The sequence below is a fragment of the Haliotis rufescens genome, unplaced genomic scaffold (assembly GCF_023055435.1).
Source record: "Haliotis rufescens isolate VD_foot unplaced genomic scaffold, xgHalRufe1.0.p SCAF_14, whole genome shotgun sequence".
In the NCBI taxonomy this organism is placed as follows: Eukaryota; Metazoa; Mollusca; class Gastropoda; order Lepetellida; family Haliotidae; genus Haliotis; species Haliotis rufescens.
In genome coordinates this window covers 6,928,053-6,952,222 of record NW_025963824.1, presented here as the reverse complement: position 1 = coordinate 6,952,222, position 24,170 = coordinate 6,928,053, and the positions used below count along the sequence as shown (strand labels likewise).

At 47.3% G+C, this 24,170-nt stretch overlaps 1 protein-coding gene across 6 annotated transcripts in view; it reads right to left on the bottom strand.

The window, feature by feature from the left end:
* The window catches only part of LOC124112896 (synaptic vesicle glycoprotein 2B-like), an 81,077-nt gene that overhangs the window by 19,336 nt on the left and 37,571 nt on the right, over positions 1-24,170 (bottom strand). For all 6 annotated transcript variants that reach the window (XM_048395705.1, XM_048395708.1, XM_048395703.1 and 3 more), the window contains 4 exons: positions 24,072-24,170; positions 10,214-10,376; positions 3,599-3,720; positions 2,808-2,968 (listed from right to left, as the gene is read on the bottom strand). The exon at positions 24,072-24,170 is cut by the window's right edge. In XM_048395705.1, coding sequence (XP_048251662.1) covers positions 2,808-2,968; positions 3,599-3,720; positions 10,214-10,376; positions 24,072-24,170 — 545 coding nt within the window. The remainder of the gene's footprint in view (positions 1-2,807; positions 2,969-3,598; positions 3,721-10,213; positions 10,377-24,071) is intronic.

Here is a 24,170-nt window from a genome sequence, read left to right as displayed (position 1 = left end):
CTCTCCCAGCTTGATGTCAAACAATAGTCAAACATCACATAGATAGCATCCGTCTCTCTCAGCCTGAAGTCAAACAATAGTCAAACGTTACATAAATAGCATCCGTCTCTCTCCCAACCTGAAGTCAAACAATAGTCAAACATCACATAGATAGCATCCGTCTCTCTCCCAGCTTGATGTCAAACAATAGTCAAACATCACATAGATAGCATCCGTCTCTCTCTCAGCCTGAAGTCAAACAATAGTCAAACATCACATAGATAGCATCCGTCTCTCTCCCAGCTTGATGTCGAACAATAGTCAAACATTACATAGATAGGATCTGTCTCTCTCCCAACCTGAAGTCAAACAATAGTCAAACATTACATAGATAGCATCCGTCTCTCTCCCAGCTTGATGTCAAACAATAGTCAAACATCACATAGATAGCATCCGTCTCTCTCCCAGCTTGATGTCAAACAATAGTCAAACATCACATAGATAGCATCTGTCTCTCTCTCAGCCTGAAGTCAAACAATAGTCAAACATCACATAGATAGCATCCGTCTCTCTCCCAGCTTGATGTCGAACAATAGTCAAACATTACATAGATAGGATCTGTCTCTCTCCCAACCTGAAGTCAAACAATAGTCAAACATTACATAGATAGCATCTGTCTCTCTCCCAACCTGAAGTCAAACAATAGTCAAACATCACATAGATAGCATCCGTCTCTCTCCCAGCTTGATGTCAAACAATAGTCAAATGTTACATAAATAGCATCCGTCTCTCTCCCAACCTGAAGTCAAACAATAGTCAAACATTACATAGATAGCATCTGTCTCTCTCCCAGCTTGATGTCAAACAATAGTCAAACATCACATAGATAGCATCCGTCTCTCTCCCAGCCTGTAAACAAACAATAGTCAAACGTTACATAGATAGCAACCATCTCTCTCTCAGCCTGAAGTCAAACAGTAGTCAAACATCACATAGATAGGATCTGTCTCTCTCCCAACCTGAAGTCAAACAATAGTCAAATGTTACATAGATGGCGTCCGTCTCTCTCCCAGCCAGGAGTCAAACAATAGTCAAACATCACATAGATAGCATCCGTCTCTCTCCCAGCTTGATGTCAAACAATAGTCAAACATTACATAGATAGCATCTGTCTCTCTCCCAACCTGAAGTCAAACAATAGTCAAACATTACAGAGATAGCATCTGTCTCTCTCCCAGCTTGAGGTCAAACAATAGTCAAACATCACATAGATAGCATCCGTCTCTCTCCCAGCCTGTAAACAAACAATAGTCAAACGTTACATAGATAGCAACCATCTCTCTCTCAGCCTGAAGTCAAACAGTAGTCAAACATCACATAGATAGCATCCGTCTCTCTCCCAGCCTGTAAACAAACAATAGTCAAATGTTACATAGATGGCGTCCGTCTCTCTCCCAGCCAGGAGTCAAACATCCAAAACCAAACAAAATGGTTAAAATAATTTACCAAATTCAACTGCCTTGGCCAATCTGTCCCAAAGGCCAATCATTCTCTATGGTAAGCACCGCCAACTTTTTTATATTTTTAATCAGGGTGCTCACATTATTTGATGCATTTCGCGATGTAAGACCCATTTTATCACAATATAGATCTTGATTATCGATCAGATTGCCTTGACTGGGCATCGCCGTTTTGTTTGAAGCAAATGCAAGTGATACGAGAGGTGGAATCTGATTGGTCCATGGGGGAGGCTTAGAAGGGACATAACTCGTAATAGTCACTAGTGACGCTACGATCGAGCCCAGGAATTCCAGCCTAGTTCGGCAAGGGTGGAACCTGGACTTTTAAAGTCAGTTAACTCTCTTGCCTTGGGAAGATGCTGAATGCTAGGAGGCAGAGAGCATATATATATATATGTACATGTAAAGACAGCAAAATTAAGAAGACAACAGAAGGTGGCAACTAACAAGGTAGGCCAACAGATGATTGCCGCTGATGGGTGATTAGCAAAAGACAATAGAAGCCAACACTTTACAGTAATTAGCACTGATAACCACACCTTAATCTATTACAGGATTACAGAATGAGAGACCTATTCTGCCCAGTAATTCTGAGGGTTCTACACCTCATCGTGATCAATCTTCAGAGAGGACGGCGGACGAAAGCATGGGGATGGTGCAGACAGTGATGAAGATGCGCAATGCCACACCTTAATCTTTTACAGGATTACAGAACTACAGACAGGACGTTACCGTGAGCAGGTACTTGGGGCTCTCTGGCATGAGAAAGAAGAGGACGGCGGACGACAGCGCGGGGATGGTGCAGACAGCGATGAAGATGCGCAATGCCACACCTTAATCTTTTACAGGATTACAGAACTACAGACAGGACGTTACCGTGAGCAGGTACTTGGGGCTCTCTGGCATGAGAAAGAAGAGGACGGCGGACGACAGCGCGGGGATGGTGCAGACAGTGATGAAGATGCGCAATGCCAGACCTTAATCTTTAACAGGATTACAGAACTGCAGAGAGGATGTTACCGTGAGCAGGTACTTGGGGCTCTCTGGCATGAGAAAGAAGAGGACGGCGGACGACAGCGCGGGGATGGTGCAGACAGCGATGAAGATGCGCAATGCCACACCTTAATCTTTAACAGGATTACAGAACTGCAGAGAGGACGTTACCGTGAGCAGGTACTTGGGGCTCTCTGGCATGAGAAAGAAGAGGACGGCGGACGACAGCGCGGGGACGATGCAGACAGCGATGAAGATGCGCAATGCCACACCTTAATCTTTAACAGGATTACAGAACTGCAGAGAGGACGTTACCGTGAGCAGGTACTTGGGGCTCTCTGGCATGAGAAAGAAGAGGACGGCGGACGACAGCGCGGGGATGGTGCAGACAGCGATGAAGATGCGCCAGCTGGAGAAGGTGAACTCGGGGGAGAAGTAGCCCCATGTTTCCTGGGGGATGATGATCCAGGCCAGCCCTGGAACCAAAGCAGCAGCATCAGCATCAGATGCAATAACAGGGGTACCTGTGTGTCATTGTGTACCTGTATGTCAGTGTGTACCTGTGTGTCAGTGTGTACCTGTATGTCAGTGTGTACCTGTGTGTCAGTGTGTACCTGTATGTCAGTGTGTACCTGTGTGTCAGTGTGTACCTGTATATCAGTGTGTACCTGTGTGTCAGTGTGTACCTGCAGCTAGAGTATCAGTGTTTACCTGTATGTCAGTGTGTGTACCTGTGTGTCAGTGTGTACCTGTATGTCAGTGTGTACCTGTGTGTCAGTGTGTACCTGTATGTCAGTGTGTACCTGTGTGTCAGTGTGTACCTGTATATCAGTGTGTACCTGTGTGTCAGTGTGTACCTGTATGTCAGTGTGTACCTGTATGTCAGTGTGTACCTGTATGTCAGTGTGTACCTGCAGCTAGAGTATCAGTGTTTACCTGTATGTCAGTGTGTGTACCTGTGTGTCAGTGTGTACCTGTATGTCAGTGTGTACCTGTATGTCAGTGTGTACCTGCAGCCAGAGTATCAGAGTGTACCTGTGTGTCAGTGTGTACCTGAATGTCAGTGTGTACCTGTATGTCAGTGTGTACCTGTATATCGTGCCTACCTGCGGCCAGTATGTTGCCTCCCATCCAGAATGTTGCCAGGACGGATATCATTGAGCCTCGTCTGTCCTTGGGTTGGAACTCACAGAAGTAAGAGAAGATGACCGGCATACTGCCCCCAACACTGTAACAAACACACCAACACTGTAACACACACCAACACTGTAACACACATCAACACTGTAACACACACACCAACACTGTAACACACACACCAACACTGTAACACACACCAACACTGTAACACACACCAACACTGTAACAAACATCAACATTGTAACACACACATCAACACTGTAACACACACATCAACACTGTAACACACTCCAACACTGTAACACATACCAACACTGTAACACACACTAACACTGTAACACACACACCAACACTGTAACACACACACCAACACTGTCACACACACCAACACTGTAACACACACACCAACACTGTAACACACACCCCAACACTGTAACACCCACACCCACACTGTAACACACACCAACACTGTAGCACCCACACCAACACTGTAACACACACCCCAACACTGTAACACCCACACCCACACTGTAACACACACACCAACACTGTAACACACACCCACACTGTAACACACACACTAACATTGTAACACACACATCAACACTGTAACACACACCAACACTGTAACACACACCCACACTGTAACACACACAACACTGTAACACACACCCACACTGTGACACACACAACAACACTGTAACACACATACCAACACTGTAACACACACCCACACTGTAACACACACACTAACATTTTAACACACACCAGCACTGTAACACTTCCTCTCTGGTGTGGGGCAGTTGGGTGAGTGATTACAGCCTTGTTGTACACCCACACTGTAACACACACACCAACACTGTATGATCTATTCTCTGATGTGGGGCAGTTGGGTGAGTGATTACAGCCTTGTTGTACACCCACACTGTAACACACACACCAACACTGTATGATCTATTCTCTGATGTGGGGCAGTTGGGTGAGTGATTACAGCCTTGTTGTACACCCACACTGTAACACACACACCAACACTGTATGATCTATTCTCTGGTGTGGGGCAGTTGGGTGAGTGATTACAGCCTTGTTGTACACCCACACTGTAACACACACACCAACACTGTATGATCTATTCTCTGGTGTGGGGCAGTTGGGTGAGTGATTACAGCCTTGTTGGACACCCACACTGTAACACACACACCTACACTGTAACACACACACCAACACTGTATGATCTATTCTCTGGTGTGGGGCAGTTGGGTGAGTGATTACAGCCTTGTTGTACACCCACACTGTAACACACACACCAACACTGTATGATCTATTCTCTGATGTGGGGCAGTTGGGTGAGTGATTACAGCCTTGTTGTACACCCACACTGTAACACACACACCAACACTGTATGATCTATTCTCTGGTGTGGGGCAGTTGGGTGAGTGATTACAGCCTTGTTGTACACCCACACTGTAACACACACACCAACACTGTATGATCTATTCTCTGGTGTGGGGCAGTTGGGTGAGTGATTACAGCCTTGTTGTACACCCACACTGTAACACACACACCAACACTGTATGATCTATTCTCTGATGTGGGGCAGTTGGGTGAGTGATTACAGCCTTGTTGTACACCCACACTGTAACACACACACCAACACTGTATGATCTATTCTCTGATGTGGGGCAGTTGGGTGAGTGATTACAGCCTTGTTGTACACCCACACTGTAACACACACACCAACACTGTATGATCTATTCTCTGATGTGGGGCAGTTGGGTGAGTGATTACAGCCTTGTTGTACACCCACACTGTAACACACACACCAACACTGTATGATCTATTCTCTGGTGTGGGGCAGTTGGGTGAGTGATTACAGCCTTGTTGTACACCCACACTGTAACACACACACCAACACTGTATGATCTACTCTCTGATGTGGGGCAGTTGGGTGAGTGATTACAGCCTTGTTGTACACCCACACTGTAACACACACACCAACACTGTATGATCTATTCTCTGGTGTGGGGCAGTTGGGTGAGTGATTACAGCCTTGTTGTACACCCACACTGTAACACACACACCAACACTGTAACACACACACCAACACTGTAACACACACACCAACACTGTAACACACACACCTACACTGTAACACACACACCTACACTGTAACACACACACCAACACTGTATGATCTATTCTCTGGTGTGGGGCAGTTGGGTGAGTGATTACAGCCTTGTTGTACACCCACACTGTAACACACACCCACACTGTAACACACACACTAACATTGTAACACACACCAACACTGTAACACACACACCAACACTGTAACACACACACCTACACTGTAACACACACACCTACACTGTAACACACACACCAACACTGTATGATCTACTCTCTGATGTGGGGCAGTTGGGTGAGTGATTACAGCCTTGTTGTACACCCACACTGTAACACACACACCAACACTGTATGATCTATTCTCTGATGTGGGGCAGTTGGGTGAGTGATTACAGCCTTGTTGTACACCCACACTGTAACACACACACCAACACTGTATGATCTATTCTCTGGTGTGGGGCAGTTGGGTGAGTGATTACAGCCTTGTTGTACACCCACACTGTAACACACACACTCCAACATTGTAACACACACACCAACGCTTCCTCTCTGGTGTGGGGCAGTTGGGTGAGCGATTACAGCCTTGTTGTACACCCACACTGTAACACACACACCTACACTGTAACACACACACCAACACTGTATGATCTATTCTCTGGTGTGGGGCAGTTGGGTGAGTGATTACAGCCTTGTTGTACACCCACACTGTAACACACACACCAACACTGTATGATCTATTCTCTGGTGTGGGGCAGTTGGGTGAGTGATTACAGCCTTGTTGTACACCCACACTGTAACACACACACCCACACTGTAACACACACACCAACACTTCCTCTCTGGTGTGGGGCAGTTGGGTGAGTGATTACAGCCTTGTTGTACACCCACACTGTAACACACACATCAACACTTCCTCTCTGGTGTGGGGCAGTTGGGTGAGTGATTACAGCCTTGTTGTACACCCACACTGTAACACACACACCAACACTGTATGATCTATTCTCTGATGTGGGGCAGTTGGGTGAGTGATTACAGCCTTGTTGTACACCCACACTGTAACACACACACCAACACTGTATGATCTACTCTCTGATGTGGGGCAGTTGGGTGAGTGATTACAGCCTTGTTGTACACCCACACTGTAACACACACACCAACACTGTATGATCTACTCTCTGATGTGGGGCAGTTGGGTGAGTGATTACAGCCTTGTTGTACACCCACACTGTAACACACACACCAACACTGTATGATCTATTCTCTGGTGTGGGGCAGTTGGGTGAGTGATTACAGCCTTGTTGTACACCCACACTGTAACACACACACCAACACTGTATGATCTATTCTCTGGTGTGGGGCAGTTGGGTGAGTGATTACAGCCTTGTTGTACACCCACACTGTAACACACACACCAACACTGTATGATCTACTCTCTGGTGTGGGGCAGTTGGGTGAGTGATTACAGCCTTGTTGTACACCCACACTGTAACACACACACCAACACTGTATGATCTACTCTCTGGTGTGGGGCAGTTGGGTGAGTGATTACAGCCTTGTTGTACACCCACACTGTAACACACACACCAACACTGTATGATCTACTCTCTGGTGTGGGGCAGTTGGGTGAGTGATTACAGCCTTGTTGTACACCCACACTGTAACACACACACCAACACTGTAACACACACACCAACACTGTATGATCTACTCTCTGGTGTGGGGCAGTTGGGTGAGTGATTACAGCCTTGTTGTACACCCACACTGTAACACACACATCAACACTTCCTCTCTGGTGTGGGGCAGTTGGGTGAGTGATTACAGCCTTGTTGTACACCAACACTGTATGATCTACTCTCTGGTGTGGGGCAGTTGGGTGAGTGATTACAGCCTTGTTGTACACCCACACTGTATGATCTATTCTCTGGTGTGGGGCAGTTGGGTGAGTGATTACAGCCTTGTTGTACACCCACACTGTAACACACACACCAACACTGTATGATCTACTCTCTGGTGTGGGGCAGTTGGGTGAGTGATTACAGCCTTGTTGTACACCCACACTGTAACACACACACCAACACTGTAACACACACACCAACACTGTATGATCTACTCTCTGGTGTGGGGCAGTTGGGTGAGTGATTACAGCCTTGTTGTACACCCACACTGTATGATCTACTCTCTGGTGTGGGGCAGTTGGGTGAGTGATTACAGCCTTGTTGTACACCCACACTGTATGATCTACTCTCTGGTGTGGGGCAGTTGGGTGAGTGATTACAGCCTTGTTGTACACCCACACTGTTACACTTCCTCTCTGGTGTGGGGCAGTTGGGTGAGTGATTACAGCCTTGTTGTACACCCACACTGTATGATCTACTCTCTGGTGTGGGGCAGTTGGGTGAGTGATTACAGCCTTGTTGTACACCCACACTGTTACACTTCCTCTCTGGTGTGGGGCAGTTGGGTGAGTGATTACAGCCTTGTTGTACACCCACACTGTATGATCTACTCTCTGGTGTGGGGCAGTTGGGTGAGTGATTACAGCCTTGTTGTACACCCACACTGTTACACTTCCTCTCTGGTGTGGGGCAGTTGGGTGAGTGATTACAGCCTTGTTGTACACCCACACTGTATGATCTACTCTCTGGTGTGGGGCAGTTGGGTGAGTGATTACAGCCTTGTTGTACACCCACACTGTATGATCTATTCTCTGGTGTGGGGCAGTTGGGTGAGTGATTACAGCCTTGTTGTACACCCACACTGTAACACTTCCTCTCTGGTGTGGGGCAGTTGGGTGAGTGATTACAGCCTTGTTGTACACCCACACTGTAACACTTCCTCTCTGGTGTGGGGCAGTTGGGTGAGTGATTACAGCCTTGTTGTACACCAACACTGTATGATCTACTCTCTGGTGTGGGGCAGTTGGGTGAGTGATTACAGCCTTGTTGTACACCCACACTGTAACACTTCCTCTCTGGTGTGGGGCAGTTGGGTGAGTGATTACAGCCTTGTTGTACACCCACACTGTAACACACACACCAACACTGTATGATCTACTCTCTGGTGTGGGGCAGTTGGGTGAGTGATTACAGCCTTGTTGTACACCCACACTGTAACACACACACCTACACTGTAACACACACACCAACACTGTATGATCTATTCTCTGATGTGGGGCAGTTGGGTGAGTGATTACAGCCTTGTTGTACACCCACACTGTAACACACACACCAACACTGTATGATCTACTCTCTGGTGTGGGGCAGTTGGGTGAGTGATTACAGCCTTGTTGTACACCCACACTGTAACACTTGCTCTCTGGTGTGGGGCAGTTGGGTGAGTGAGTGATTACAGCCTTGTTGTACCTGAGCTTTATTCCAACAAAGGAAATCTATTCCTCATGTCCCTAGTCATGACATTCCTGTAATATTTTGTGGATTTAACATTGTTTTTCAGTAGAAGTTTATGCATAGTGGCATCCATCTTCCTGAGTCAGGGGAGTTAACTGACTTTAAAAGTCCAGTTTCCACCCTTGCCGAACTAGGCTCAAATTCCTGGGCTCAATCGTAGCGCCACCAGTGTCTATTATGAGTTATGTCCCTTCTATGCCTCTCCTATGGACCATTCAGATTCCTCCTCTTGCATCACTTGCATTTGTTTCAAACAAAACGGTGGCGCCCCATCAAGACGATCTGATCGATAATCAAGATCTATATTGTGATAAAACGAGTCTTACATCGCGAAGTGCATCAAATAATCTGGTGGCGCTACGATTGAGCCCAGGAATTCCAGCCTAGTTCGGCAAGGGTGGAAACTGGACTTTTAAAGTCAGTTAACTCTCTTGCCTCGGGAAGATGAGTGGCATCAAACCAAAATAGGATGCAACGACAACATCGACTCACCCCACACCGCTGATGAAGCACATGATGAGGGTGCAATGACAACATGGACTCACCCGACACCGCTGATGAAGCGCATGAGGAGGGTGCAACGACAACATCAACTCACCCAACACCGCTGATGAAGCGCATGAGGAGGGTGCAACGACAACATCGACTCACCCGACACCGCTGATGAAGCGCATGAGGAGGGTGCAACGACAACATCGACTCACCCGACACCGCTGATGAAGCGCATGAGGAGGGTGCAACGACAACATGAGGGTACATGAGGGTGCAACGACAACATCAACTCACCCGACACTGCTGATGAAGCGCATGAGGATGGTGCAACGACAACATCGACTCACCCGACACCGCTGATGAAGCGCATGAGGAGGGTGCAACGACAACATCGACTCACCCGACACCGCTGCGAAGCGCATGAGGAGGGTGCAACGACAACATCGACTCACCCGACACCGCTGATGAAGCGCATGAGGAGGGTGCAACGACAACATGGACTCACCCGACACCGCTGATGAAGTGCATGAGGAGGGTGCAACGACAACATCAACTCACCCGATACCGCTGATGAAGCGCATGAGAAGGAAGAGCCAGAAGACCTGGGACACACTGGACAGCAGCCCGCCGATACCGTTGACCATCAGTGACCACAGCAGGATTGACCGACGTCCACCCTTGTCGGCAAGGGACCCCCAGAAATAACCCCCAACCATCATCCCTGAAACAAACAGTCAACAATATATACACGACATCCATCTGTCAGGTGTGAACTCACAAATATCTCTCAACAATTACAGTCGATGTCCATCTGTCAGGCCCTGAACTCACAAAGGAGGATGGGTAGGGTGTCTGTGTATAAAACAAATCCTACAATCCTATCCCACCCATGGTAACATGCTACCTCAACAGTGAGTGAGTTGGGTTTAACGCCGCTTTTAACAGTATTACAGTTATATCACGGCGTGTCAGCTTAATGTGGGAGGAGAGCCCGAAGTGATGCAGGTCTCAGATGTTTACCACTTCGATGAAACCCACGAGCACGGGTATGGTGCTGACAAACCTAGAAACATAATCAGGGCAAACCGGGATTTGAACCCACAATCATAGGTTTCTGGCGTGGCCAAGGGACGTAACTCTGCATAGCGAATCGCGGCGCCTTAGACGACGGCAGTGGACCCGCTGCCTCAACAGTTACTCCCAACATCACCATCAGTCCAGTCACAACCAGTGTCGGTACCATTTATAAGGAAGGGGGACGTAATGAGTTTGTTTGAGTACAAATTCAACACTTTTCTCTCAAATACCCAATAATACTTCTCACTCTATAAGTTGGAAGTGAGTGAGTATGGTTTTACGCCTCTTTTAGCAATATTCCAGCAATATCACAGCGGTTAACGCGAGAAATGGGCGTCACACATTGTACCCATGTCGGGAATGGAACCCTGGTCTTCGGCATGACGAGCGAATGTTTTTACCACTAGGCTACCTGACCGCCCCTCTATAAGTTGTAGCAGGATCACGAGGGGTACATGGGGTTTTATGCATTCGGCGTTAGGTTTTATATGCATATCGGACGCATAAAACCCCATGATCCCCAAATGATCCTGCAACAACAAATTTATCTTACCGACATGTTTTAATATGACATTGTAACATAGTTCAAATAAATTCCAAATTGATAGAAAATAGCTGCTCGATTTAACTGAGGTTAGCTTGCAATATTCATCTTCGCGAGGCAAGAGAGTTAACTGACTCTAAAAGTCCAGTTTCCACCCTTGCCAAACTTGGCTGGAATTCCTGGGCTCGATTGCAGCGCCACCATAAGCTATTACGAGTTGTATGCCTCTCCTAAGGACCAATCAGATTCCACCTCTCGTATCACTTGCATTTCTCAGTCAACTTCAGTGTAAACATGACCACATCGTTTTATACGCGTATCTTAAAACAGTCTGCCAGCGCAACTGTCAAACTATTCCCAATCAGACATTTAGTACCTATCTCTTGACACCAACAGCGGGTACCTGGTTAGGGTCGGGTAATAGGGGTGTGGGTACCCGGGTAGTAAATTTGGACACGTCCCAGCCCTAATTACCGCCTCCGTGGTCTAGTGGTAGAGCGTCCGCCCAGAGAGCGGAAGGTCTGGGGTTTGAACCCCGGCCGCATCATACCAAAAGACGTTAAAAGATGGTACTTGTTGTTACCCTGTCTGGCGCTCGGCATTAAGGGGCTAAAACAAGGAGTGGTCGGCTCGGAGTCAGTATACTGTGTCTGAGTGGGGTATTCATGTTAAACTGCGGCATGGTATCTCAGTGAGCTAGCACTATAAATCGGCATCAGTCCAGACTAGTACACAAACACACACACGTACATGCACGTACGTCGCTATATAAGTGCAATAACCTTGGACGCGACGTTAAACCCCATTTCACCTCACCTCACCCCACCCCACCTCACCTCACCTCACCTCACCTCACCCATTTCACCTCACCTCACCCAGCCCTAATTTATCTACTTGAGACATAGATAAAGAAAACTGAAGCTGCTGGTGGGGGGGTCTCCTACACGAATCCTATTGTCCCACCCATGATGCATCTTCCCGAGGCAAGAGAGTTAACAGACTTTAAAAGTCCAGTTTCCACCCTTGCCGAACTAGGCTGGAATTCCTGGACTCGATCGTAACGCCACCAGTGGCTATTACGAGTTATGTCCCTTCTATGCCTCTCCTTTAGACCAATCAGATTCCATCTCTCGTATCACTTGCATTTGCTTCAAACAAAACAGTGGCACCCAGTCAAGACGATCTGATTGATAATCAAGATATATATTGTGATAAAACGAGTCTTACATCGCGAAGTGCATCAAATCACGTGGGAACCTTGATTAAAAACATGAAAAGATTTGGAAAATATCTGCTGACAATGAGTTGGCGATGCACATGCTTTGCAAATTCTGCAATCGACCGAAATCTGCATGACAGTTTACGAACTGGATTTCGATTTCATTGCACGACTTTGATTAGAATATGCATAGACTCGTTAGTCCAGCTAAAATGTAACTCCATAATACCAGCCCAGTTCGGCAAGGGTGGAAACTGGACTTTTATAGTCAGTTAACTCGCTTGTCTCGGGAAGATGGGTCTATGTAATGAGGCAATGCTTTTTAGCACAGGGCTTGAAAAATGTCTTAAACCCAACTTGTCCTTCAGGGCAAACAGATACTAGTTTATACTCATCCTGCAATACTTTCACCTGCCTGTTAAATTCCATAAAGTTTTATGTTTTCAGTTATTGATTACGGCAGACAGTACAAACTAATTCCGAGTCCCGGCCACCTACGTTCATCTCCACCCATTCAAACTCACTCAACCATGCGTCGTGCAGTTTGTTGTTGTTTTTTACAGTCATACTGTTTAAATGAAAGTTCCCTTTTTTTCACCTGTTTGTTAATTAAATCATGTTTTTTGTCAGTTGTTCGCTATTGTTTTGACATTTGAGTGTCAGTTACCATGTGGGGAATCAAAACCAGGTATTTGGCGTGACGAGTGAGCTTGCACCAGTAGGACTCCCCACCGCCCACCAGGATTCAAACCCACAATCATAGGTTTTTGACACACCTGCATGGCGAATTGAGTCGTTTAAGAAGACTGGGCCGCTATAAGCAATGATTTCAGTCAACTGACTCAGTCACATGGTCTGAAGGGAGGCAACTCTGCATGGTGACTTTAGCCCCCCATGCCCCTTTCTCACCATGGATCTTATTAGTGAGTGAGTGAGTGAGTTGGGTTAACGTCGTTTTTCCCTCGGGGAAGATGACCATGATGTAGCAAGCTTCTTCCCCGAGGGTCATCCCGTGATCTGACAGTTTCACCAGTCTGGAGGCTCACCCACAAATACAGGAGTGACTCACCCACAAATCCAGGAGAGACTCACCCCCAAATACAGGAGAGACTCACCCACAAATACAGGAGAGACTCACCCACAAATACAGGAGACTCACCCACAAATACAGGAGAGACTCACCCACAAATACAGGAAAGACTCACCCACAAATACAGGAGAGACTCACCCACAAATACAGGAGAGACTCACCCACAAATACAAGAGACACTCACCCACAAATACAGGTGAGACTCACCCACAAATACAGGAAAGACTCACCCACAAATACAGGTGAGACCCACCCACAAATACAGGAGAGACTCACCCACAAATACAGGAGAGACTCACCCACAAATACAGGAGAGACTCACCACAAATACAGGAGAGACTCACCCTTAAATACAGGAGAGACTCACCCACAAATACAGGTGAGACTCACCCACAAATACAGGAGAGACTCACCCACAAATACAGGAAAGACTCACCCACAAATACAGGTGAGACTCACCCACAAATACAGGAGAGACTCACCCACAAATACAGGAGAGACTCACCCACAAATACAGGAGAGACTCACCCATAAATACAGGAGAGACTCACCCACAAATACAGGTGAGACTCACCCACAAATGCAGGAGAGACCCACCCACAAATACAGGAGACTCACCCACAAATACAGGAGAGACTCACCCACAAATGCAGGAGAGACCCACCCACAAATACAGGAGACTCACCCACAAATACAGGAGAGACTCACCCACAAATACAGGAGACTCACCCACAAATACAGGAGAGACTCACCCACAAATACAGGAGAGACTCACCCACAAATACAGGAAAGACTCACCCACAAATACAGGTGAGACTCACCCACAAATACAGGAGAGACTCACCCACAAATACAGGAGAGACTCACCCACAAATACAGGAGAGACTCACCCACAAATACAGGAGAGACTCACCCACAAATACAGGAGAGACTCACCCATAAATACAGGAGAGACTCACCCACAAATACAGGTGAGACTCACCCACAAATGCAGGAGAGACCCACCCACAAATACAGGAGACTCACCCACAAATACAGGAGAGACTCACCCACAAATACAGGAGAGACTCACCCACAAATACAGGAAAGACTCACCCACAAATACAGGAGAGACTCACCCATAAATACAGGAGAGACTCACCCACAAATACAGGTGAGACTCACCCACAAATGCAGGAGAGACCCACCCACAAATACAGGAGACTCACCCACAAATACAGGAGAGACTCACCCACAAATACAGGAGAGACTCACCCACAAATACAGGAGAGACTCACCCACAAATACAGGAGAGACTCACCCACAAATACAGGAGAGACTCACCCATAAATACAGGAGAGACTCACCCTCAAATACAGGTGAGACTCACCCACAAATGCAAGAGAGACCCACCCACAAATACAGGAGACTCACCCACAAATACAGGAGAGACTCACCCACAAATACAGGAGAGACTCACCCACAAATACAGGAGAGACTCACCCACAAATACAGGAGAGACTCACCCATAAATACAGGAGAGACTCACCCACAAATACAGGTGAGACTCACCCACAAATGCAGGAGAGACCCACCCACAAATACAGGAGACTCACCCACAAATACAGGAGAGACTCACCCACAAATACAGGAGAGACTCACCCACAAATACAGGAGAGACTCACCCACAAATACAGGAGAGACTCACCCACAAATACAGGAGAGACTCACCCACAAATACAGGTGAGACTCACCCACAAATGCAGGAGAGACCCACCCACAAATACAGGAGAGACTCACCCACAAATACAGGAGAGACTCACCCACAAATACAGGAGAGACTCACCCACAAATACAGGAGAGACTCACCCACAAATACAGGAGAGACTCACCCACAAATACAAGAGACCCTCACCCACAAATACAGGAGAGACTCACCCACAAATACAGGAGAGACTCACCCACAAATACAGGAGAGACTCACCCACAAATACAGGAGACTCACCCACAAATACAGGTGAGACTCACCCACAAATACAGGAGAGACTCACCCACAAATACAGGAGAGACTCACTCACCCACAAATACAGGAGAGACTCACCCACAAATACAGGAGACTCACCCACAAATACAGGTGAGACTCACCCACAAATACAGGAGAGACTCACCCACAAATACAGGAGAGACTCACCCACAAATACAGGAGAGACTCACCCACAAATACAGGAGAGACTCACCCATAAATACAGGAGAGACTCACCCACAAATACAGGTGAGACTCACCCACAAATGCAGGAGAGACCCACCCACAAATACAGGAGACTCACCCACAAATACAGGAGACTCACCCACAAATACAGGAGAGACTCACCCACAAATACAGGAGAGACTCACCCACAAATACAGGAGAGACTCACCCACAAATACAGGAGAGACTCACCCACAAATACAGGAGAGACTCACCCACAAATACAGGAGAGACTCACCCACAAATACAGGAGAGACCCACCCACAAATACAGGAGAGACTCACCCACAAATACAGGAGAGACTCACCCACAAATACAGGAGAGACTCACCCACAAATACAGGAGAGACTCACCCACAAATACAGGTGAGACTCACCCACAAATGCAAGAGAGACCCACCCACAAATACAGGAGAGACTCACCCACAAATACAGGAGAGACTCACCCACAAATACAGGAGAGACTCACCCACAAATACAGGAGAGACTCACCCACAAATACAGGAGAGACTCACCCACAAATACAGGAGAGACTCACCCACAAATACAGGTGAGACTCACCCACAAATACAGGAGAGACTCACCCACAAATACAGGAGAGACTCACCCATAAATACAGGAGAGACTCACCCACAAATACAGGTGAGACTCACCCACAAATACAGGAGAGACTCACCACAAATACAGGAGAGACTCACCCATAAATACAGGAGAGACTCACCCACAAATACAGGTGAGACTCACCCACAAATACAGGAGAGACTCACCCACAAATACAGGAGAGACTCACCCACAAGTACAGGAGAGACTCACCCACAAATACAGGAGAGACTCACCACAAATACAGGAGAGACTCACCCATAAATACAGGAGAGACTCACCCACAAATACAGGAGAGACTCACCCACAAATACAGGAGAGACTCACCCACAAATACAGGAGAGACTCACCCACAAATACAGGTGAGACTCACCCACAAATACAGGAGAGACTCACCCACAAATACAGGAGACTCACCCACAAATACAGGAGAGACTCACCCACAAATACAGGAGAGACTCACCCACAAATACAGGTGAGACTCACCCACAAATACAGGTGAGACTCACCCACAAATACAGGAGAGACTCACCCACAAATACAGGAGAGACTCACCCACAAATACAGGAGAGACTCACCCACAAATACAGGAGAGACTCACCCACAAATACAGGAGAGACTCACCCACAAATACAGGAGAGACTCACCCACAAATACAGGAGAGACTCACCCACAAATACAGGAGAGACCCACCCACAAATACAGGTGAGACTCACCCACAAATACAGGAGAGACTCACCCACAAATACAGGAGAGACTCACCCACAAATACAGGTGAGACTCACCCACAAATACAGGAGAGACTCACCCACAAATACAGGAGAGACTCACCCACAAATACAGGAGAGACTCACCCATAAATACAGGAGAGACTCACCCACAAATACAGGTGAGACTCACCCACAAATGCAGGAGAGACCCACCCACAAATACAGGAGACTCACCCACAAATACAGGAGACTCACCCACAAATACAGGAGAGACTCACCCACAAATACAGGAGAGACTCACCCACAAATACAGGAGACTCACCCACAAATACAGGAGAGACTCACCCACAAATACAGGAGAGACTCACCCACAAATACAGGAGAGACTCACCCACAAATACAGGAGAGACTCACCCACAAATACAGGAGAGACTCACCCACAAATACAGGAGACTCACCCACAAATACAGGAGACTCACCCACAAATACAGGTGAGACTCACCCACAAATACAGGAGAGACTCACCCACAAATACAGGAGAGACTCACCCACAAATACAGGAGAGACTCACCCACAAATACAGGAAAGACTCACCCACAAATACAGGAGAGACTCACCCACAAATACAGGAGAGACTCACCCACAAATACAGGAGACTCACCCACAAATACAGGAGAGACTCACCCACAAATACAGGAGACTCACCCACAAATACAGGAGACTCACCCACAAATACAGGAGAGACCCACCCACAAATACAGGAGAGACTCACCCACAAATACAGGAGAGACCCACCCACAAATACAGGAGAGACTCACCCACAAATACAGGAGAGACTCACCCACAAATACAGGAGAGACTCACCCACAAATACAGGAGAGACTCACCCACAAATACAGGAGAGACTCACCCACAAATACAGGAGAGACTCACCCACAAATACAGGAGAGACTCACCCACAAATACAGGAGAGACTCACCACAAATACAGGAGAGACTCACCCACAAATACAGGAGAGACTCACCACAAATACAGGAGAGACTCACCCACAAATACAGGAGAGACTCACCCACAAATACAGGAGAGACTCACCCACAAATACAGGAGAGACTCACCCACAAATACAGGAAAGACTCACCCACAAATACAGGAGAGACTCACCCACAAATACAGGAGAGACTCACCCACAAATACAGGAGACTCACCCACAAATACAGGTGAGACTCACCCACAAATACAGGAGAGACTCACCCACAAATACAGGAGAGACTCACCCACAAATACAGGAGAGACTCACCCACAAATACAGGAGAGACTCACCCACAAATACAGGAGAGACTCACCCACAAATACAGGAGAGACTCACCCACAAATACAGGAGAGACTCACCCACAAATACAGGAGAGACTCACCCACAAATACAGGAGAGACTCACCCACAAATACAGGAGAGACTCACCCACAAATACAGGAGAGACTCACCCACAAATACAGGAGAGACTCACCCACAAATACAGGAAAGACTCACCCACAAATACAGGAGAGACTCACCCACAAATACAGGAGAGACTCACCCACAAATACAGGAGACTCACCCACAAATACAGGAGAGACTCACCCACAAATACAGGAGAGACTCACCCACAAATACAGGAGACTCACCCACAAATACAGGAGACTCACCCACAAATACAGGTGAGACTCACCCACAAATACAGGAGAGACTCACCCACAAATACAGGAGAGACTCACCCACAAATACAGGAGAGACTCACCCACAAATACAGGAGAGACTCACCCACAAATACAGGAAAGACTCACCCACAAATACAGGAGAGACTCACCCACAAATACAGGAGAGACTCACCCACAAATACAGGAGACTCACCCACAAATACAGGAGAGACTCACCCACAAATACAGGAGACTCACCCACAAATACAGGAGAGACTCACCCACAAATACAGGAGACTCACCCACAAATACAGGAGACTCACCCACAAATACAGGAGAGACCCACCCACAAATACAGGAGAGACTCACCCACAAATACAGGAGAGACTCACCCACAAATACAGGAGAGACTCACCCACAAATACAGGAGAGACTCACCCACAAATACAGGAGAGACTCACCCACAAATACAGGAGAGACTCACCCACAAATACAGGAGAGACTCACCCACAAATACAGGAGAGACTCACCCACAAATACAGGAGAGACTCACCCACAAATACAGGAGAGACTCACCCACAAATACAGGAGAGACTCACCCACAAATACAGGAGAGACTCACCCACAAATACAGGAGAGACTCACCCACAAATACAGGAGAGACTCACCCACAAATACAGGAGAGACTCACCCACAAATACAGGAGAGACTCACCACAAATACAGGAGAGACTCACCCACAAATACAGGAGAGACTCACCCACAAATACAGGAGAGACTCACCCACAAATACAGGAGAGACTCACCACAAATACAGGAGAGACTCACCCACAAATACAGGAGAGACTCACCCACAAATACAGGAGACTCACCCACAAATACAGGAGAGACTCACCCACAAATACAGGAGAGACTCACCCACAAATACAGGAGAGACTCACCCACAAATACAGGAGAGACTCACCCACAAATACAGGAGAGACTCACCCACAAATACAGGAGAGACTCACCCACAAATACAGGAGAGACTCACCCACAAATACAGGAGAGACTCACCCACAAATACAGGAGAGACTCACCCACAAATACAGGAGAGACTCACCCACAAATACAGGAGACTCACCCACAAATACAGGAGAGACTCACCCACAAATACAGGAGAGACTCACCCACAAATACAGGAGAGACTCACCCACAAATACAGGAGAGACTCACCCACAAATACAGGAGACTCACCCACAAATACAGGAAAGACTCACCCACAAATACAGGAGAGACTCACCCACAAATACAGGAGAGACTCACCCACAAATACAGGAGACTCACCCACAAATACAGGAGAGACTCACCCACAAATACAGGAGAGACTCACCCACAAATACAGGAGAGACTCACCCACAAATACAGGAGAGACTCACCCACAAATACAGGAGAGACTCACCCACAAATACAGGAGACTCACCCACAAATACAGGAGAGACTCACCCACAAATACAGGAGAGACTCACCCACAAATACAGGAGAGACTCACCCACAAATACAGGAGAGACTCACCCACAAATACAGGAGAGACTCACCCACAAATACAGGAGAGACTCACCCACAAATACAGGAGAGACTCACCACAAATACAGGAGAGACTCACCCACAAATACAGGAGAGACTCACCACAAATACAGGAGAGACTCACCCACAAATACAGGAGAGACTCACCCACAAATACAGGAGAGACTCACCCACAAATACAGGAGAGACTCACCCACAAATACAGGAAAGACTCACCCACAAATACAGGAGAGACTCACCCACAAATACAGGAGAGACTCACCCACAAATACAGGAGACTCACCCACAAATACAGGAGACTCACCCACAAATACAGGTGAGACTCACCCACAAATACAGGAGAGACTCACCCACAAATACAGGAGAGACTCACCCACAAATACAGGAGAGACTCACCCACAAATACAGGAGAGACTCACCCACAAATACAGGAGAGACTCACCCACAAATACAGGAGAGACTCACCCACAAATACAGGAGAGACTCACCCACAAATACAGGAGAGACTCACCCACAAATACAGGAGAGACTCACCCACAAATACAGGAGAGACTCACCCACAAATACAGGAGAGACTCACCCACAAATACAGGAGAGACTCACCCACAAATACAGGAAAGACTCACCCACAAATACAGGAGAGACTCACCCACAAATACAGGAGAGACTCACCCACAAATACAGGAGACTCACCCACAAATACAGGAGAGACTCACCCACAAATACAGGAGAGACTCACCCACAAATACAGGAGACTCACCCACAAATACAGGAGACTCACCCACAAATACAGGTGAGACTCACCCACAAATACAGGAGAGACTCACCCACAAATACAGGAGAGACTCACCCACAAATACAGGAGAGACTCACCCACAAATACAGGAGAGACTCACCCACAAATACAGGAAAGACTCACCCACAAATACAGGAGAGACTCACCCACAAATACAGGAGAGACTCACCCACAAATACAGGAGACTCACCCACAAATACAGGAGAGACTCACCCACAAATACAGGAGACTCACCCACAAATACAGGAGAGACTCACCCACAAATACAGGAGACTCACCCACAAATACAGGAGAGACCCACCCACAAATACAGGAGAGACTCACCCACAAATACAGGAGAGACTCACCCACAAATACAGGAGAGACTCACCCACAAATACAGGAGAGACTCACCCACAAATACAGGAGACTCACCCACAAATACAGGAGAGACTCACCCACAAATACAGGAGAGACTCACCCACAAATACAGGAGAGACTCACCCACAAATACAGGAGAGACTCACCCACAAATACAGGAGAGACTCACCCACAAATACAGGAGAGACTCACCCACAAATACAGGAGAGACTCACCCACAAATACAGGAGAGACTCACCCACAAATACAGGAGAGACTCACCCACAAATACAGGAGAGACTCACCCACAAATACAGGAGAGACTCACCCACAAATACAGGAGAGACTCACCCACAAATACAGGAGAGACTCACCCACAAATACAGGAGAGACTCACCCACAAATACAGGAGAGACTCACCCACAAATACAGGAGAGACTCACCACAAATACAGGAGAGACTCACCCACAAATACAGGAGAGACTCACCCACAAATACAGGAGACTCACCCACAAATACAGGAGAGACTCACCACAAATACAGGAGAGACTCACCCACAAATACAGGAGAGACTCACCCACAAATACAGGAGACTCACCCACAAATACAGGAGAGACTCACCCACAAATACAGGAGAGACTCACCCACAAATACAGGAGAGACTCACCCACAAATACAGGAGAGACTCACCCACAAATACAGGAGAGACTCACCCACAAATACAGGAGAGACTCACCCACAAATACAGGAGAGACTCACCCACAAATACAGGAGAGACTCACCCACAAATACAGGAGAGACTCACCCACAAATACAGGAGAGACTCACCCACAAATACAGGAGAGACTCACCCACAAATACAGGAGACTCACCCACAAATACAGGAGAGACTCACCCACAAATACAGGAGAGACTCACCCACAAATACAGGAGAGACTCACCCACAAATACAGGAGAGACTCACCCACAAATACAGGAGACTCACCCACAAATACAGGAAAGACTCACCCACAAATACAGGAGAGACTCACCCACAAATACAGGAGAGACTCACCCACAAATACAGGAGACTCACCCACAAATACAGGAGAGACTCACCCACAAATACAGGAGAGACTCACCCACAAATACAGGAGAGACTCACCCACAAATACAGGAGAGACTCACCCACAAATACAGGAGAGACTCACCCACAAATACAGGAGAGACCCACCCACAAATACAGGAGAGACTCACCCACAAATACAGGAGAGACTCACCCACAAATACAGGAGAGACTCACCCACAAATACAGGAGAGACTCACCCACAAATACAGGAGAGACTCACCCACAAATACAGGAGACTCACCCACAAATACAGGAGAGACTCACCCACAAATACAGGAGAGACCCACCCACAAATACAGGAGAGACTCACCCACAAATACAGGAGAGACTCACCCACAAATACAGGAGAGACTCACCCACAAATACAGGAGAGACTCACCCACAAATACAGGAGAGACTCACCCACAAATACAGGAGAGACTCACCCACAAATACAGGAGACTCACCCACAAATACAGGAGAGACTCACCCACAAATACAGGAGAGACCCACCCACAAATACAGGAGAGACTCACCCACAAATACAGGAGAGACTCACCCACAAATACAGGAGAGACTCACCCACAAATACAGGAGAGACTCACCCACAAATACAGGAGAGACTCACCCACAAATACAGGAGAGACTCACCCACAAATACAGGAGAGACTCACCCACAAATACAGGAGAGACTCACCCACAAATACAGGAGAGACTCACCCACAAATACAGGAGAGACTCACCCACAAATACAGGAGAGACTCACCCACAAATACAGGAGAGACTCACCCACAAATACAGGTGAGACTCACCCACAAATACAGGAGACTCACCCACAAATACAGGAGAGACTCACCCACAAATACAGGAGAGACTCACCCACAAATACAGGAGAGACTCACCCACAAATACAGGAAAGACTCACCCACAAATACAGGAGAGACTCACCCACAAATACAGGAGAGACTCACCCACAAATACAGGAGAGACTCACCCACAAATACAGGAGAGACTCACCCACAAATACAGGAGAGACTCACCCACAAATACAGGAGAGACTCACCCACAAATACAGGAGAGACTCACCCACAAATACAGGAGAGACTCACCCACAAATACAGGAGAGACTCACCCACAAATACAGGAGACTCACCCACAAATACAGGAGAGACTCACCCACAAATACAGGAGAGACTCACCCACAAATACAGGAGAGACTCACCCACAAATACAGGAGAGACTCACCCACAAATACAGGAGAGACTCACCCACAAATACAGGAGAGACTCACCCACAAATACAGGAGAGACTCACCCACAAATACAGGAGACTCACCCACAAATACAGGAGAGACCCACCCACAAATACAGGAGACTCACCCACAAATACAGGAGAGACCCACCCACAAATACAGGAGACTCACCCACAAATACAGGAGAGACTCACCCACAAATACAGGAGAGACTCACCCACAAATACAGGAGACTCACCCACAAATACAATGGCACTAAGCCATCCCTTGTGTGACGACGTCATCTTGAGTTCACAGGAAGCTGAGGGCAGGAGGAAGGACACCGACAGAACCTCAA